Source organism: Liolophura sinensis, chromosome 12 (genome assembly GCF_032854445.1).
Source record: "Liolophura sinensis isolate JHLJ2023 chromosome 12, CUHK_Ljap_v2, whole genome shotgun sequence".
NCBI classification, from domain to species: Eukaryota; Metazoa; Mollusca; class Polyplacophora; order Chitonida; family Chitonidae; genus Liolophura; species Liolophura sinensis.
The window spans coordinates 11,093,563-11,113,624 of NC_088306.1; the positions used below are offsets into that span (position 1 = coordinate 11,093,563).

Consider the following 20,062-nt stretch of genomic DNA (forward strand, 5'->3'; position numbering starts at 1 on the left):
CTCCATCACTGTAACCCGTCAGGGCGATAACAGCTTAGCTCTGATTGGCTGTAAGCAAATCAGCGACCAATCAGAGCAAAGCTGACGGATTACAAGTGATGGAGGCAGGTTGAACTGACCGCTATGCATTTATGGAGTAAAAAGCAGAGAATGCCGCTTAACTCCTGTAGACAGTGAAGGTATTTCAAAATGTTTTATTAAAATAACATTTCACTTGGTCAATGGTACAAATATAGTGGTTTTAGCGGCTTTCATCGCTGAGAAATCAAGCCAGAAATGTCGCCCGATGGCCTTTTCCCTGTTACTGGATTTGTCCGACTGAACAAAAAACTTACAAACTTACGGGTTTCCGGCTTCGGATAGCTAAATGAAAGCACGTTTGTGAACCGATTTATACACCAGTGAGAACGAACGTCGTTTGGTTGAGATTGGACTTTTTTTTCGTGTTTTGTGTCCAGTTATGTAAAGTTGGGTCTTCCGTCCTACGCACTGAAGTTATCTACCTTGTTATATATTAGGTATATATAGCAGTCGGCCTATTCTGCCATCTATGATCTTATGTGGCAGTTCCGTGTTATCTGTATTGCGGACCACCAGAGACGTAAAATCAGTTGATTAGAAGCCGTGTAATATTCAGCGATGGTATCACAAATTACGTCAGACAGTAGCATACCGTCTCGGCCCAAACCACATTCATCTCCCCACATACATTTTTTGTCGTTCATCTTTAACGTTTAGTAAGTAGTTTCTACATAACAAATATCAGAGCCAGTGTAAAATTCATTTGGGAAGCCGAAGGTTTATGGGAATGAGAAGACCAGACACCTGACATCTTATGGGATAATTTTTTTTCTGTGAATTTATTACAATGATTACAATTTATTCGGAACGGAAGTTTTGCTCCTTCGTCTTTCTCGCATACAAGGGGTGTTTTTTTTATCTAAGAAACAGTAAAATCATTGAAACGCCGTGTTCGAGCCGAGGTGCTTTCTCTGATGTCCGCGATGACTAGGTCAGCGCTGCTCTCATCTTAGAAGCCACCTCTACAAAATCCAAGCATAAAATCCAGCGACCGTCGAATGCCTAGATCAGCCTCAGTGGTACTTAAGATTTATTTCCATTTGTTTCCGAAGTGAGCATGAATATAGCTGTGCAACAATCCAATTGTAAGTTTGTAAACATTAAATAGGGGTCAGAATCACCAGCACAACCCCTCTGGTGCATCTGTATCCACAGCTAGGCTACTGAAATAGGGTCGCTGGGGTTTCTTGTAAAAGATTTAGTAGGCCTGCTCTATCAACAGTTTAAGTAGTGGAAGAAATATTTTTAGTATGTCCAATTTCCGCGAAAACTATATTTATCACTTGGGCCTTCATCGCCGAAGTCCACAACTTTTATCTGTCATAGGCTACTGCTTGGAAAGTAGCCTCGACACTAGAGAACAAGAGTAAATCTCACGTCACCTTACTCTCGATAACGGGGACGTGCTGAAGCTGTGTCAAGATGAAGTTTCACTAAACTTTTACTGGTTTGAAAAAAATGTAAAAACATATTTAATGCCGGTTTGAGATACTTTGAATAGTAGCCTTTCAGTGGATGTAAACATTAGTCAGATGCTGTCTTTCACTCTAAGTTACTTTCAGGCATATAATGGTAATGACCTACATTTTCGCCCAAAAAGTGTATTTATAGGAGAAAATAATACTTTTGGTCCTGAAACTTACATTTTTCCAGTCGGATATCATCACACTTTCCAAGCAAATGCCTTTCTAAAATCAATAGAACTCTAAGAATCAGGAAACAATCATCCGCTTAGTCATCGATATTCGTGAATTACAAAACACTGTTTTGTTTAGTCATGTATTCCATCATGGCAGTTGTGTTCTGTACCTCGTTGGAAAAATGCGCAAATACTGACCCTGAAACCGTTATGTTAATTTAACTCGTTTTTTATAATGACCACCTGACAGCAAGGTTCGGTATTCTCCGGATATCACTGAGAGTTATCCGCCCCTGAATCCTGCTTCTCGGCACTCTTTCCTGGCTCGGTCAGTGATGTCGTAACCTGATGTTCCTCTGTAATCGGCGCTGTCGTAAATCGTTGCTGAGCTGCCTCCACCGCTTCCGTCTTCTCCAATATTTTTGACAACACTCCGTCTGTAGTCTTGAATTTGGTGTCCAGCTGCTGTATAGCTATCATGCAGACGCTCAATTCGTGAATGAAAGTAGCCCGTGACGTCATCACATCTTTACGGCATTGCTCGATTTCTCTCGCTCTCATCTCTAGGGCGTTCGTCAACTCTCGGCGAATCCGTAAAAGGTCTTGCTTCAGATTCTCATCTGTGTGGCACAAAAACCATTTTATACCATTTCTGAAGTCTTAATATGATGCTATTGGCACTGTAATTGATATCAGTGATTGTGTTGACAAGGTTGTAGTCCAGGTGTACTCGGTTAATATGATGCCATTGGCACTGTAATTGATATCAGTGATTGTGTTGACAAGGTTGTAGTCCAGGTGTACTCGGTTAATATGATGCTTTTGGCACTGTAATTGATATCAGTGATTGTGTTGACAAGGTTGTAGTCCAGGTGTACTCGGTTAATATGATGCTTTTGGCACTGTAATTGATATCAGTGATTGTGTTAACAAGGTTGTAGTCCAGGTGTACTCGGTTAATATGATGCTTTTGGCACTGTAATTGATATCAGTGATTGTGTTGACAAGGTTGTAGTTCAGGTGTACTCGGTCCAAAACTGTCATACTAAATGCAACGCCTGACACCTTGGCTAGTTTTAGTCAGTGCCTTTCATTTGAAAACAAGGAGATTCGAGTTTGACAGAAATACATCTCTAAATGAGAAAACCAGGTGAACGTAACAATGGATTTCGATGAAGAAAGCATTCTTTTAATGAATTAAGGCACACCTTGCCCGCATTGTTTAAAAAAACCCTTGCTTATTCACAGGAGGTTGCTTATTAATATCAACCAAAATTTCTAAGTGAAAAAGTGAAGAAAGTTGATAGAAAGGGCGATTCCTGTTGCTTTTATTTGGGTGTCGTTTTCTTTTAAGTTATGATCAATATTTTTAAATACATATTTTGATTTAGAAACACGCAATTTCCCGGGCCGTTTTCTGTTTTAGGAAAAAGAAATATTTACGTTTTCTGATAAACACAATGTTTTTTGTGCAAACAATAATGAAGTGAGGTTCTTTCAGGACTGTTTTAAGGAAACAATGCATGATGTTTAACAAATTACACTGATATTCAAGAGAAAACACAGTTTTATTCTTTGCAAAAAGTCCCTGCATTTTAGTAATTGCAGAAAACCTACCATCCTTATCCTCGTCTTTAACGGAAGTGGCCTCGTTGATGAACCTACGCACAATCTGTGACATGACCTCCTGTAAGACAGTAGGAGTTACGCTGTTACTAAGATTCCCCATACTCTGTGTTATATACATGTAAAACTTAATTCTGGGTAATTCAGGGCTGGAAACTTTGGTGTACTGAGACAAATATCTGCAACGGATTTCGCCGATGATAGACCCTAATTTTTCTTTTCGCACAAACTGCAATGTAAGTAAGAATTGACAGGTGCAGTGAAGTACCCCATAGCATGTTTAAGAGGCCCACGTCTTTTCAAAATGGTGAAACAGCTTGTTAACGATTCACGAATGATACACATTGCCATCCACATTTCCATTATTTAACAACCACCTCCCAGACGACTTTTGCATTGCTCACTACATTTCCCATAAAGTTTCCTTTGTTCATTACCACACTCCATTACCAACGACGTTCTCGTTGTTCATCATCAGATCACAAACGACCTTTTCATTACTTTCCACCGCGTCACCGACGACCTTTTAATTCCTCTCCACCACATTACAGGCGACCTTTTCATTATTCTCCACCACATTACAGACGAAGCTTTCATGGTTCACCACCTCATTACAGACAACCTTTTCATGGTTTTCCACCACATTACGTAGGACTTTTTCATTGCTCTCCACCACACTACAGACAACCTTTTCATTGCTTACCTTATATCTGCTGTTTCCAGAAGTGTTGTCAAATACGCCTGTCTCTGCAGGAGACTGGGGCTCTGTTTGACCTTCATCTATCTCCTCATCATCCGGCAAACTTTTCTCTGGTAAAACTTCTGGAGATATCCTCAAATTTGATCGCTGAAATAGAGAAACTGAAAGCACTTGTCTTGCCATCATTATACACCACACAGAAAAAACAGATCTCCGCAACACGAAACTAATCTCCGCTGTCATTACGTTAAAAACTTAACTGAATACTTGGGCGCATCTTTGTTTTAAAAATTACAAAAAATATTCCAGGAGGCAAGATTTTTACATACCGTGCAACAGCTCTTGAACCCAAAATTCCTTTTCTTGAGAAAACGATAGAGGAAGATGACCAAGTAAGCGATTGATTTGGGGGTGGGGAATAGATTAAGTGGCACAGGAAGCGTTAACCCAGGCTTCATGTATCCAAACAACAACTGCGTCCTGGAGAACTTCCACTCCACATCAGCGTCATCCTGAAATTGAGGACACTTTTGATGAAGAAATCAATACATGAAGTGGTCTGCGAAGAGGGCCGTGTTAGGTAGCTTATTCACAAGATTGTCTACACTTGACTTCACTGAGGCCTGGATTCGCGAAACTTACTACCATGGCAACCAGTTCGTGGCTGACGAAATGTCGCTTGAAATAGTAATTTAATGCGGGACCTGGAAGAGAATGGTTAGAATTTGTTTGTTATAATTTAATTAATTTTGTTTGTTCGTGTGTTTGCTTATCAGTCCAAAGACATATTCATCTACAAGAAATAAAATAACGAAGACACCAATTCTAGTGCATAGGTAGATGGGAGAGTCTTACAGCAATGTGTGGATGGTCGAAGATTTTCCCCTGGCTCTTTCCGGTTTTCTCCCACCATAAAGCTGACCCACCATAAAGTGAAATGTTCTTGAGTACGGCGTAAAACACCAATGAAATAAATAAATAAATAAATGAATTATAATATAGATATTTAAACTGGGAAATAAATACGTGTATATATATAAGTGATTGAGTGGAGAGAATTAAGTCCAAATAGAATTCTACTATTTCGTATATATTTGACTAGGAAGCAGGAGCTATGGCTTTCAAATAGCCATTTTCCGTTTCTAAGGAAGTTCACGAAATTGATAGGCTGAAAGTACGCTACAAAGGGGAGTTAACCCTAGGAAGATCAGCGTTCTCTTTATACCTCAGCAGCAATACCAGCTTAAGTTATTCATGATCACTTGTATTTTGAAATCGCTGACACTATTAGAGATAGGCAATACTGCTCCTTGGGTTACAAGATTTGCCTCCATATGCAGAAGGCTAGTGGGCGTCACTGGATCATTGGCGTTAACAGCAACCTGCGGATGGTCGTGGGTTTCCCCCAAGCTGTGCCCGGTTTCCACCCACCATAATGCTGGCCGCCGTCGTATAAGTGAAATATTCTTGAGTACGGTGTAAAACACCAATCAAATAAATAAATGAATAAATCATTGGCGCTAAATTGCAGTCTCCACACAGCGGGGCGATTCGTCAGGGCGTACCTGTATTTCACTGAAGGATAGACTCATCATGGCAATAAACAGGTTCAGGAGAACGAGGGCACAGCATACCATGAATACCATGTAGAGGATGTAACCGATCACTTCGGTGAAGGGGATCTCCTTGAAGGTGGAGATTTCTGGCGCGTTTCTTTCACCCATCCCAAACAGCGACCAAAATCCATACATAAAAGTGGAGCCGAGGCTGCAGCGAAAAACGTATAGACCAAAAACCAAATTGAGGATTAATACATTTGTTAGTGAAAAGAACAAGTTCTAGTGCAAAAATATTTACTAAACATGTGTTACATTCTCGTTTATGACATTATTAAACAAAGACTATAAATACCAAAAGTTGGTCCAAGATACCCACCACACAAAACTTATTTTCAAGAGTCTTTTTCTCCTTAAGGAAAAATCGGGGAAATATTGAAGACCACATTTAGGAATAACTTTTCGCACTCTTTCATATAAACTTTATGTAATATTTATGTTTACTCCACCTTTAAATAATAAACAAATCAGTATGGCAGTCGACATTAGCATCCCTCTATTACATATGCTTACACGTATTTCTGTGGACTTGGACCATCACCAAAACATAGTACACACGTGAAGTCTGCAGGAATTGAAGGGGCTATGTTTTCAGTCACACAGGTGATTTAGTCCAAGACTGCTCTGACATTTATTTTATCAAAGATTTTATTCGGCCAATGAAACCACGTCTTGCAGTGAGAGTTCCGTTTTAAAAAAATCCGGTCCACTTGTCTTGGCAATTTATCAAGGCGATGAAGTCAAACAATACCGGTCGAATACAGCTTCACGGGTTTCTTACCTTTTTGTTAGTGAATTTAGCGTATTTAGAATATCGGGTATTTCCAAACATCTTTGGTAGAGCCTAAAACTATTCGTTAGACTTCCATCCTCGGGCAAATAACACGTTTTAAATGAAACTATCTGTGACGATAGTTGGGGTCCGGCTTTACGCGGATAACATTTTGTCAAACCCATAACGTCAGAGCAATCTTGGACTATGGTATTTTAGATCTACTGTGTACATATTTGGGGAATAGCACACCATGTACAGTACTCACTTTCCGAAGGCCTCCTCCGCCGTTGTGGCAGTATGAACGGCTAATTCAACAGCCGTTCGGTTCGCTTTCCTATAGAACCAGAACAGATTGGCCAAGCTGACCATGAAGGCAAGAAAAACCAGCCCAAACAGGCCTAGGAAGCGAAAAATTTCCTGAAAGTAGAACAGTAATCGATTCATCATAGCAATAAACAGTTAATTTATTATGCTTTATTTTGCCTTATTTTTATTTCATTTATTGATTTGATTTCTGATTAACTAATTTACCTGAATTTGTATAAGTCAAGAAACTCAAGAAAATTACACTTATATGATGGCGGTCCGTTTTATGGTTGAATGAAACATGAGTGTCTGTTGTAAACCACCTACTCCCGGCAACTTACTGACAAACTTTTCCACATGTGATATGTGCACCATACTGATGAAAGACAAGTGGCCTTCAAGGAGGGTTTGACTTTGTAAGCGGTCACAACAGGCGTGGATGATGGTTTATTGACCTCAAGGCTCCACAACCCCCTGAGAGCGGTAACATTTACTAAGTCCTTGTCTATGATTGAAAGGCATGCAACTTTAACCATCGGACCAATGTCCGCTCCATAGCTCGGATTATCTACACACTTTGGGTTGTTTCATTGTCGGAAATGAAATTTTTATAAACAAATTCTCCGACGATGATGTTTCTTTTGAAATTCTTGTTTCTGTTTTGTTTAAATTCTCTAACTAATGTATATGATAAACGAATATGTTCAAAATACCTCTGCTGGACAAAGCTGCTAAATTACTTTTGTGACACGTAATATGAAATGCCAGCCATACATTTTTTGTACAAATACACTACACAGATTGTATATATACATGTCTTTAATAAAGTTTGTAATCTTGTTCTCTCCTGAGTACATTTTTGTTAACTTTTCGTCTATCTTAATTATAATACGAGTGCGTATCATGACTTCAATTAAGATCAATATCTATGTGCGTCTCAGCTGTAGCGTACCTTGAGCATTATCCCAAAGGAGATCTGAAGAGTTCCCAGTGCCTTGAAGGCGGGCAGATAGGCTGCAAAACGCATGAAGTCGAGGACATTAGCAATGGCGAAAAGCCCCTCTGCTATGATGACGGGGTCCACCACATCCCAGTAAAAGCGATCTGCAGAAATAAATGTACGTCCTTTATGTGACAATGGCGAAGGCAAACATAAATTATTTATTTATTCATTTGGTTCCTGACGCCGTATATTTTCTGGGATATTTCACTTGCTTCACAGAGACCATGTTCATTGTTATTACGACACTCCCAATTCGTTATGTAAATTGTTCGTGAGAATCAGTTAAAACCGTAGCCCAACAAATTGCTACAACTACAATTAGAATGGGATGGATTTGCATCTGGGTGCAATTTAACTCAAATCTAACAACCGCAAATTTACAGTGTGCAAATCTTGCTATAATTTTATCTGAAGTGGGCAATCTTTATTACGTGCTGTCCTTTTTCTTTCAATGTTTTCCAATAACTGAAAGAGACCTTATATGACTGAATTAGTGTTATCAGGAAAGGCCATTAACAAAAGAGCAACAAAATCATCTGTATATGTGGATTAGATATTCCGTGTGCAACTAGATCTTTAGACCACTTCCGTGGCCTATTGGTTACAGTGTCCGCCTCTAAGTCGGAATAAAATTGTGTTCAGGTCTTAACTTTAAAAATGTTGTTTGTTACTGTCCAACTTGGCGCTCAGCACGGAGAGGTTAGAGCAAGAAACAAGACTGTATGAACCGGTGTCAGTATAATGTGACTAAGTGGGGTGTCATGTCTGGTATCTTTGGTATGACATTTCAGTGACGGCAGCACTTTAGCGACTTGGACTCGCACAGTATATGTACATAAACCTAATGTCTTCTCCTCGTCGTATGATTGAAAAATTGTTAAGTACGTGAAACTCAAGGCATACATGCATATACATACAACAGACGAGTTTCGAGTTCGAACTCTTTTATCCATAAAGGGAAAAAAGGCCAGCGGTATCATGTGACCTTTCAAAAATGTTAGGCAACTATTTTTGATAACATTTATTACAACATGGGCGCCTGTTATATGTTTCATATAAATTAATTTGGACTAGACGAATGACAGAGAAAACTGAGAAGCCGAACTTTTGTGAACTTGAGAAGGTCCTAAAGAAAATAGGTGTCGTTTTTACTTCTAGACCAGAGTGTGACAGGTGATCTCTAAAGTAATGTCAATATAGGTCACCTAACATTTTTCATGACTGTTTTTTACCTTTTCACAGGTAAAATCCCTCTTATAAGAGTCTCACTCACCTGGATTGAGCCACTTGTAATGTTGCCTTGCAGTGATATCCTGGTACTCCAAAAGGTCGAAAAACGACGGAGTGTCCAAAAAATACTGTACGGCTTTATTTATCTGAAAAAGAAGTAAAAGAATCGAGTGGATAAAGCCCTTTGATGATGCTGAAAAACAAGTGTAGGGCTATTTCAGTATCCTGTATAAAACATACCTTTCTATTTTTATCATGTTGCATAACCGAGATATCTCTGCTGAAAGTAGGCAAACTCGAGCACAGCGAGTAAAAAGAAAGCACCACAATTATAACCAATCAGGCGCTAGTTATTTCTGTAACTGGAGAACACGGCTGTTTCCGCCGATGTCACGCGCACCCCGTTTCAGCAATATGAGCGTTGAGTACGAGTTACGTATGTAAATAGATAAATTTATTTACTTATTTCATTGATTGGTGTTTTACGCCGTACTCAGGAATATTTCACTATGACGGCGGCCAGCATTATGGCGGGAGGAAACCGGGCAGAGCTCGGTGGAAATCAACCACCATCCGCAGGCTGCTGACGGGCCTTCATACGTACGGGGAACATGAGCTGGACTTGAACTCACAGCAACGGCATTGGTGGGAGGCTCCTGGGTCATTGCAGGTTTATCTAACATAGCATATCTCGTGCCATCGTAAGAATTCCTAATTAAATGATAATTTATCAAGCACAGAAAGAAATGCATTCTGTGACCGTTCTTAATAACTAAGACTATATTACTTGTCTTTACTTTTAAATTTGCATGACGCAAATTCCTTTCAAGAAGTATATTTGAGCATGCTTTAGAACGCAGGACACCAACGATAAAAGGCAAAAATAGAGGCGCTCCGGACCTGGCCAATTGGATGCAAGATCGTGCAAATTCAAACGCAAAACCGTTTAACATATATTGTGACTTTTCACTTGGGTTCCTTATGCCGGTAATTTAGACAATTATCTAAAATGCTATGGCTGTTGTCTCGTTTCCTGGGACTTACCATCATTGCATTGTTTTTACTTTATTCTGCTTCAGCCATGGTGCTAGGGGGCGTGTAATTTGCTCTTATTTATGCATTTACATGAACAGTTAGAATAAAACCCTGACTGAGGTAAAATGACAAGAAGCCGTTTTTCATCCGGTTACGTGTGACCATATATCAGCCATCTCACTGATGTCGCTGCTCAGAGCTAGTCCGTTACCTCGGCGACGGCGTAGAATCTGAATCCGAAAGAGACGAAGTAGGAAATAAGCATCAAGGCGTCCACAAAGTTAAGAAAAGATGAGACATACTCCTCCCACCCGTCACGGTACAGCTCCTTCACTTCCTGCCATAGAAGACCTGCATGAAAAATTGATATCTTCATTAAGAGGATTTTACTTAACCACAGGAATCCGACAACAAGAATCATGGCAGACTTCCAGTGGGGTCAGCACATTTAAGCTTATAATACTATTGAACTAAACAGTTAACAAATAGTAAAAAATAAGACAGGAAAAGTGAAGATGCAAGTATGTCTTATAAGTACACAAGCATGGGAATTCATGTACAGCGTAAAGTGAACGAAAAGCCTTGGAATGCTTTAAAGAAACAGAAAAACTATAAGACACAGGGAGGAAAAATAGTGTTTAACATTGCATGATTGATTGGTTGATTCACTAGACAGAACCGTTTAGTCATTCATCATCCTTTCATTTATATATCTTTACGCTTTGACTGATTTTTTGATTCCTACAAGAAAGAGTTTTCGCTGTCGCATGTCTTGAATACTTTGCGTCGGTTGCTCAAGTGTATGATTGAACCAGAGTTAAACCAGACATATTTTTTTTGCACCAATACTATCCTAATATAAAAGCAATCCAACTTCATTCCCGAGTAAAGTTCATACAAGTTTACTGTTAGTAAAGCATTTTTCAACAAATGGACCCTGAACATGCGAAGAAATTGTATGTTTTGTTCTGCATTATCATTTACTTCAGAATCAAAAAAAAATTCGCCAAGAAATTTGATGGATTGTTTGATACTTCATTGATTGATTCACTGATTAACATACCTACAACCCAGACAACAATCAGATAGTGAATGGTAAGAGCATGGCCACTTCGAACGCGGAAGGACCCGTCTGCGCTAGTGCGAAGGTACTTCTGTGCAATTGTGGCATTCCACTCAACTTCCCAATCCACAGGCACTTCCGCATAAGGGGAGGTAACCGCTGTTGTAGCTAGCAACTGACTCAGCAAAATGACGTAAAACAGGACATGGGCCATAAATTTGGCGCATGGGGCTTTAATGAACTGGATGAACTGAGGACGAAAACAGAAAACATAGTCAGACACTATAACAGGCGCGACCGCTCAGCATTTGCTGTCTTCACAAGTCCGTTCCAAAACTAGTGAAAAACACAACAGTCCCTGCTGCTACGACCCAATACTTGTGAACTGTGGAAAGAACAGGAGTGCCCGGAGTCAACGACAACTTTCGCCAAGTACCTGACAAATATCCTGACTTAAAGCTTCTGCCGAAACAGAGAGAGCTGGATTTGAACACGTTAACTAACTATTCAAGGACCTGATGGTGGCAGTAAGCCAACATTAAAACCAACTGAGCAAGCCAGGCCTCCTCTGTATACAAATAACACATTTAACATTTAGCAGAAGTAGTTCTTATGGGAAAATCTACTAAACAGCAGAATGTCAATCCCAAAGCCCATACAATATACATAAATCTGAAAATTGGCACAACTGTTTTGAAACTGAATGTCTTCTTCCGAAAAGTGTTGTAACTGAAAAATTGTGTATTATTTTATTACCAGATAAACTATTTGTGTATTATTGTCTAGTGTGTGAATTTGGATATAAAAATTGATCTACCAGAAACCTTTTAACCTACCTCGAATCCTGGCAAAAATATATAGGCCAAAGCAATAAAGGGGTAGCCAAGGAGAAACCCTATACAGATGAGGAATCGTTGGAGTAACGACCCTCTGCTTAGTCTGGGAAACCCCTGGTACCACATCTTCCGAAGCCGCATCTGGCTGCTGGGATGAGCAACGAACTGAAACATAGAACTGGATTGGTTGATTGATTGATTGATTGATTGATTGATTTATTGATCGATCAAAATGAAATCAGAATGCTAGAAGTAAACCACCAGTGGTAGATACCTCACAAACCTTCTGCCTCAGCGAGGTGCGGATTTGACCATGCCACCTCATGGGCCAACGGCAAGATGATCACAACGTTTTCACCAAACAGGGTATTCGTTGCTTATTAGTCTGCTTAATGTATATAGACCATTGTAGATTCTGTATTTCAATAAAATTATTTTGACGCAGTATTTCACTCTTATTAGGCGTTTTTATACATGATCGCACGATTAGGCGCTCTACATACACCATTAACTACGGGATTTAACAGTTGTCATAACTACAAAAATATATCAGCGTACCTCTTTAACTCCGAGCTTCACAGCCAGCCGTAGTCGTCCAAGGGGAGCAAACTCGTCCTGATCAGGGCGTCCAACTTTGTCCAGGATGATGTCCAGTTCACTGTCCCCCATGACTTTGTTCAAAAGTTTCACACTGAAGGCACTCAGGGAATTGGCAAGATCACAGTACTCTTTCTAGAGGAGAAAAAATGAGCAACAATAAGATTTGTAACTTTCTCGCCGTGTTAAGAGTAATATAATAAGATCTAATATGCATTGATAAAGTATCTTATAAACTTTTACGTATCCTAAAGTTTGAACAGCGTACTTTAATACCGTTGTGATGTTATATACTGGTGATATTTAGGACAACTTAAGAAAAAAAACGCCCACAGTCGAGAAACTCCATAGCGCCGTCATCAGTTTAGCCTTCCAAATTCTCAATATTAACCACTGAGTTATGTTGTTCAGTCATTCATATTTGACTGGTTGGCGATCTGTATTTACTAAGACAAGCCCAGACATGGAAAAATTGTGTGTAGTATACATATGTGTGTGTATGCATATGCTTATTATAGTACATACATGTACATGTACATACATGATCACAGCCATTTTTTTCTGACATGTAACTCTGGACATGGTACGCCATATGAGAGAAATCCTACTCTATGCTCTATTTGGCAGATTAAATATATATATATATATATATATATATATATATATATATATATATATATATATATATATATATATATATATATATATATATATATATATATATATATATATATATTTAATCTGCCAAATAGAGCATAGAGTAGGATTTCTCTCATATGGCGTACCATGTCCAGAGTTACATGTCAGAAAAAAATGGCTGTGATCATTCGACCCGCTTCCTAAATAACTAAGGCACTGTAATATGATTTGTTATCTTTCCTTTTAAATCAACTCTACACTGCAAAAAATTGTTCATTCAAGTTCACTCTAAAAAAACTTACTTTGAAATGCTCTTCTCGTTCAGCTAGAGTCAACATTGTTTTCCTCAGAGAGAAAGTGTCTTTAATGGGATCGACACTTGACAGACTTATGTACGATTCGCTTGCCAAACCCCGGTAGGCGTTCAGACGTTCGTGAGCAAACCGGAAATAGTCCTGTCCTGATTTCTGCACGCATGTGTCACAGGGACAGGACACTGAGTGAGGCACGGAAATTCTGTGTTTTTCTATCAACAGATGGCGCACAACTTCGTATAGGTTGCGCTCTGCGGCCAGTACTAGAGGCGTTGTATTTCTTGGGAACTGTGAGTCATTGGGCAAAGGTTCGAACTTGTCTTGAGTGCCCTTCATAACTTTCATCTGGTGTCCTTTGTAAATGCGCTGACATCTCGGGTGCTTCAACATTGCCATGGCGATTTTCTCTTTGGAGAGGTTTATGGCAAACAGCAAACAGTTTTCTATGTTCTTCGTCTTGCAATGAGGTAACAAGAGTTTCACCGCCTGAAACAGACATCATCTGTCACAAGTGTCATGAGAGGTGTCGAATATATTTCACGCATTTGAATGCATTTCCTGTGTCATTTACGTGTATATAAGCGTTGTTAGAGATGATTTTTTTTGCCAAACACGAAATGTTGTATGGATGATTATTTGTTTATTTATTGGATTGGTATTTAACACCGCGCTCAAACATTGTTTTAGTTATACCTGCATGAGCGAGCTACGGCAGCGTAATGATCCAGGATCTCTCCGGGAGTAATTGGGAAGGTCTGTCAGCAACCTGCAGATGGTCGTTGGTTTCCCCGGGGCACTGCCCGGTTTCCTCCCACCATAATGCTGACCGCCGACGTATAAGTGAAATATTATTGAGTACGGCGTAAAACACCAATAAAATAAATAAATAATAAAGTAAATATACCTGCATGACGGTTGTTAACTAAACTACCGGGCAAAAGAAACGTATAACCTTGTTCAGCACCACAAGAAAGAGAAAGAAAAACAGACAGTATCAACATGATAAGCATTATATTGCAATAAACCATTTTCCAACTTCTGTTCAAAAATTCAAAGCCATATGGATATTACACTTGCTGTCAGGCCGAGTAAAGAAGGCATGGGGTAAATCTGAAAAATTACACAAATGCAAGTAAAGGGACTCCCTTAAAAAGGTGTACCTAATGTCCTATCATGTCATAAGACAGATCGTTAGTAGCGTGTGTGAGCATCCATTGCATCAATTAAAGCCAAAATACGTCTCCTCATGGAAGTCGTCAGCCGCCGGATGACGTCATCAGGAATTCTGTCCCACTCCTCAAATAAAGCCTGTTCGAGCTGTTGCCTGTTTTGTAGGGGAGGGACGCGTTGTCTCAGATGTCGATCAAGATGATCCCACAGATGCTCTAAGGGATGCATGTCTGGCGATCGTGCTGGCCAAGGCAGTACGTTGACATCAACGGTGTCCAGATAATTTAGTACAACTCTGGCGGTATGAGGTCGTGCATTGTCCTGCTGCAAAAGGATACCCCTTTGTTCTTGATGCACGAATGGCACCACAACAGGTTCCAATATTTCATCTCGGTATCTTTGGCCAGTCAGATTTCCCTGGATGATGACCAATCTCGTTCTCACCTGTCCACAAATTCCGCCCCATACAAGCACCCCACCAGCACCAAAAGGGTGGACATTCTGAATGCAGTTTTGTGCCAATCACTCTCCCCTGCGTCGATACACACAAATTCGACCATCATTTCTGAAGAGGTTATATTGGCTTTCATCAGTGAACAGCACCCTTTCCCAGTCTCGTCGCTGCCATCGACGTACAACTATGCCCAACGCAGCCTGTTTTGACGGTGTAGAGGAGTCAATGCCATTCCACGGAAGGGGCGATAGGCTCTGATACCACTCACACGGAGTCGTCGTAAGACTGTGCGTCTGCTGATGGTGTGTCCCAGTGCCGTTTCCGCCGTTGACGTCGCCGTCACAAACCGGTTACGCAGGTGGATTGTGCGGATGTACCGGTCTTCGCCAGGCGTTGTAACACTTGGCCTGCCCGATCTTGGACGATCTTGTGTCCTGCCTGTTAGGCGGTAACGACCCAACAGTCTGCTGATGGTGGCTTGACTGCAATTGAATGTTCTGGCAATGTGGTGTTGGCTGGCCCCCATGTCGGCCATACCAGTGGCTCTATCACGTTCTGCTTGTGTGAGTCTCGGCATCTCTTAGATGTTTTTTTATGGTATTGCACCCTTACCATGTGCTACATCGGTATTTATACGGCGGTCATTATCGAGAATTTTCAACAGGGCCCGAAACTCTGTTTTTCTCATTTTTCATGATGTCTCACACCAATTTCAATAAATCTCGTTAAAAAGTGACGTGTACACAGGGTGCTTATGTGCAAACGTATTCGCACAACGTTCAAACTTATTCAACTTATTTTTCCATAGAAAAAACTGCATTTAAAAGTTATACGTTTCTTTTGCCCTGTAGTATATATGAGTGGAGGATGGGTGTGCAGCCCGAGCAAAGCACAGTCGTTTTGCCAAGTTTTTTGCCAAAGCTCCCTGGCTTAAATCTAAACACACCAATTAGTTTGTGAACCGCTACGGACTTAATCCTCGACTTTTCAAAAGTCATTAGTCGCCAGCCGTCGAAAGTCGAAGTTGAAGCTGTCCCTGGTGTGTGAAGCACTTGAAATTGCTGGTCCTAGGCCAGCTCTGTAGGAATGTGATTACGTATACTCATTGAGCCTCAACCACAGCTTACTCTTGGGTCCACGCCCATTATCAAGCACGCCACACGTTCATGAATAATTATGACGTCACCCACGGCAATGGTTCTTGGTCCAGAAAATAAGCTTATAACGTGAACTAGAAATGGCATTCTGATTGCATTCTCTTTAAAATAACAATGTGTAGAGCTTGTGTTGTGACATGCCACTAACGACAGACAATTCTAACAGTGAGTATGAGTGGACGTAGGTGACAAGTTAAACGAGGCTATGATACCTGCATTCAATTTCCAATTTCCCTTGGAAAATAAAAATGGAATGTAATAAACATCTAATTCTGGTATGTACAATGGATCTTCTACCTGGCAGTATACGTGTTTAATATTTTTTGTCTTTCCGTGATAGGGAAAGAAAACATAAATACGAAGTACTAATCAGTAGAAAGAACTAAGTCTGAAAATACATGCACTTCATATATCATGGCAACATATATGTACATTATCAATATAATTTATTAGAACGCCCATTTTACTGTCTTACAAACATTTCACTGCATCCGATTGTGTGGACAAAACTCTCAAAAAGTATCTATCCTGATGCAACATTAAAGGTCTTTGTACCGATGCTTACTTTTTGTGTTATTTTCTCTTTAAGTGAAGGGCCTTCATGAATGGCGTGTCTCCCCTATCAACAAGCCTAACACTCGTAGCAGTCTGAAGTATATAGCACCAGTGCTTCTGGACACAGAGACTTACAACAGGACTGCACTCATTGTAAAAATTAAGAAATTTAGTGTGAAAGCATCTGATGGAACAACCTTGACAGCCTGGTTTTTGTGGTAAAAAAATTTCGAATTGTCGACCTGAAACCGTCACGCAACACAAAAAGTCCAATACAAGGCGAGATATTTAGCCGAAACAGAAACGCTCGGTACAATGTCATCCAACTAAGGATAATTAACAACGTTAAAACTGAATTATTCCTCTGATCGAAAAGGTGGCCTCACAGGAAACCCGTGATAACGCCATACCTCAATATCCTCATTTTCTACCGTCAGCTGAAGTGCTGTTCTTCCCAGCAAATCCACGCATCCAAAGTCAATCTCCTTTAAGGAATCCCGACTTTCCAGAATTTGGGTCAAAGCCGGGATATCGCTGTTCGAACAGGCCATCAGTAAATTCGACTCCATTTGAGTTTGGGCCTTCTGAAAGTTTGGAAAAATTGCACACAATTTACAGGGAAACCCAGAAATACAGAACATGTGAACCGACCATGAACGATTGGCAACAAGACAACCTGGCCATTCTGTATTTATTTATTTATTTATTTATTTATTTATTTATTTATTTATTTATTTATTTATTTATTTATTTATTTATTTATTTGTTTATTTAACTCCATACTTGAGAATTGTAAAGGTATACCATAGCGATATGTTTTATGTGTTGAGGAAACCAGAGTGCCTGAGATAAGTGCACGGATCTCGATTGTCGAGAGGTTACTGACGACATTTCCACGTGTGACGTATGGAGATATATACATCGTCACAAAGGTTCCGGCGAAGAAATCTACACATTTCCTGTGCAATTCACACCTCGTTTGTGACCGTCCTGTGGGATATCAGTAAGCCTATGTATTTTCCATTAGCACATTATTTTGATTTCATAGAGTGCATTGAGACTGAACTATTCACTCTGAGCTCATCACTTAACATAATAAAGTGTATTCCGTGACATTCGGTTAAAAAAACACAGATTTTTCTCACAGAATCTATTTTAGATTTTACACAGGCATTGTACTCCATAAAGCAACTAGTATACGATAGGTATAGAACAGTGTGACAAAACTGAACTCTGCTTTAGAAGTCCACACTTTGCACTTTCGTACACCTACAGGCAGTCTTATTTCGTACAAATAATGAGTTCTAATTTTATTCATATGATATCTCAGTTTGAATGAACAAAGTTTGGAACAATCAGGATCTTGGGAATGTTATTCGCATAAATATCATTTAAAAAGTTTGCTTTTTTTATATAGACATGCGAAATAACTGTTTCGGGTAATGATCTTGGGATTGTCTAATTGACACACCCTTAATTCATTGACGGACATGTGATATAAGAGCGACGGTAATAATGTTCATGAAAGTAATGCGACAGTGTATGATGTTCATGAAAGTAATGCGACAGTGTATGATGTTCATGAAAGTAATGCGACAGTGTATGATGTTCATGAAAGTAATGCGACAGTGTATGATGTTCATGAAAGTAATGCGACAGTGTATGATGTTCATGAAAATAATGCGTCACAGCGATGTTTACCTGAAATCCATGTGCTTGATCCATGGTAATGCTCCTGGTTTAGCGATGGTGTAACAGTTACGTTTTGCTTCCAGTACAAGGCAACACCAGTGTAAAAGTGAGAAATGTCAACGAAACTCATCCCCAGTACCAAAAACTGATCACAAGTATCAAAAAGCAATCAGGTTTAGCCGTTCAGGACCCCGTGTTATACAAGCGAGAAACTGGAAAAGAAAAAGAAATAATGCATTAGATAAGTAAGTTAATAATTAAATTAGCAATTGTGTCATTGGTTCTTATTGGAAGCGATCATAGACAAGAAACACCACTGTAGACAAGACATGCCACTATAGACAAGACACTCCAATGTAGATAAGATACACCACCGTAAACAAGACATACCACTGTAGATAAGACACACCGCTGTAGACAACGCACACCACTGTGTAGACAAGACATACCACTGTAAACGCTATATATCACTATAGACAAGACACCCCACTGTAAACACTACACATCACTCTACACAATACACACCACTGTAGATAAGACACACCACTGTAGACAAGATACGTCACTGTACGCAAGGCTCACCACTGTAGACACTACACATACATACCACTGTAGACAAGACAAACCACTGTAGTCAAGACACATTACTATAGGCAAGGTACACCACTGTAGATAAGACATGCCACTGTAGACAACACACATACCACTGTAGACAAGATTCACCATCGTAGACAAGACACACAACTGTAGACAACACACACAACTGTAGACAACATTGACCACTGTGACAAGACTCGCCATTGTTGACAAGACTCGCCATTGTAGACAAGACACACCACTGTAGTCAAGACAGACAACTGTAGACAACACAGACCACTGTTGACAAGACTTGCCATTGTAGACAAGACAAAACACTGTAGACAAGACACACCACTGTAGACAACACAAACCACTGTAGACAAACCAGAACACTGTATGCAATACAAACCGCTGCAGATAACACAGACCACTGTATATAACACAGACCACTGTAGACAACACAGACCACTGTAGACAAGACTCACCATTCTAGACAAGACACGCCACTGTAGACAAGACACACAGCTGCATACAAGACAAACCAATGACGACTTGACACACCAGCTGTACAACAAACATAGCTCCTAGTGTAGCCTCCCTGTCTTTGAATTCTCGTTCCAGCCCGATAAATGTTTATCAAAAATATGAAATATCTTTCAAAACTCTTGAAATGAAATATTTTAGAAAACTTAGCTCCAGGCATATGTAAGCAAACTTACCGATGGCATTGTTCCTTACAAAAGCTTCTGACGACAGGTGTGCACTTTTTTATGCGAAGTTTCCAGAGTCATTAGAGCAACAAAGGTGTGGTCTAAATATTATTTTCTGAGTGGTGTTCTGGCAGTGATAAGAAATCTAATATGATCTGATTTGTACATGTATACGGCCAAGGTCAAAAGTTAAAACAGCATGGAATAAAGGGTAATTGGGAAATAGATACAAAGACTGCAGTTTTGTGTGGCACGTGACTGGCTGTATTAAGTGTACGTTATGTT

At 39.9% G+C, this 20,062-nt stretch overlaps 1 protein-coding gene across 1 annotated transcript; it reads right to left on the minus strand.

Moving 5' to 3' along the window:
* Nucleotides 1–872: 872 nt before the first annotated feature.
* LOC135479479 (short transient receptor potential channel 7-like) lies at nucleotides 873–19,681 on the minus strand. Its single transcript, XM_064759329.1, has 16 exons — nucleotides 19,553–19,681; nucleotides 18,498–18,700; nucleotides 17,207–17,380; nucleotides 13,449–13,946; nucleotides 12,469–12,642; nucleotides 11,911–12,075; nucleotides 11,075–11,324; nucleotides 10,223–10,362; nucleotides 9,020–9,122; nucleotides 7,696–7,847; nucleotides 6,703–6,854; nucleotides 5,612–5,813; nucleotides 4,376–4,558; nucleotides 4,050–4,193; nucleotides 3,338–3,407; nucleotides 873–2,340 (listed from the first exon to the last, which is right to left on the minus strand). Exons 2-16 carry the CDS (start codon nucleotides 18,519–18,521, stop codon nucleotides 1,994–1,996), a joined length of 2,778 nt encoding a protein of 925 aa, XP_064615399.1. The 5' UTR covers nucleotides 18,522–18,700; nucleotides 19,553–19,681; the 3' UTR covers nucleotides 873–1,993.
* Between the last annotated feature and the right edge of the window lie 381 nt (nucleotides 19,682–20,062).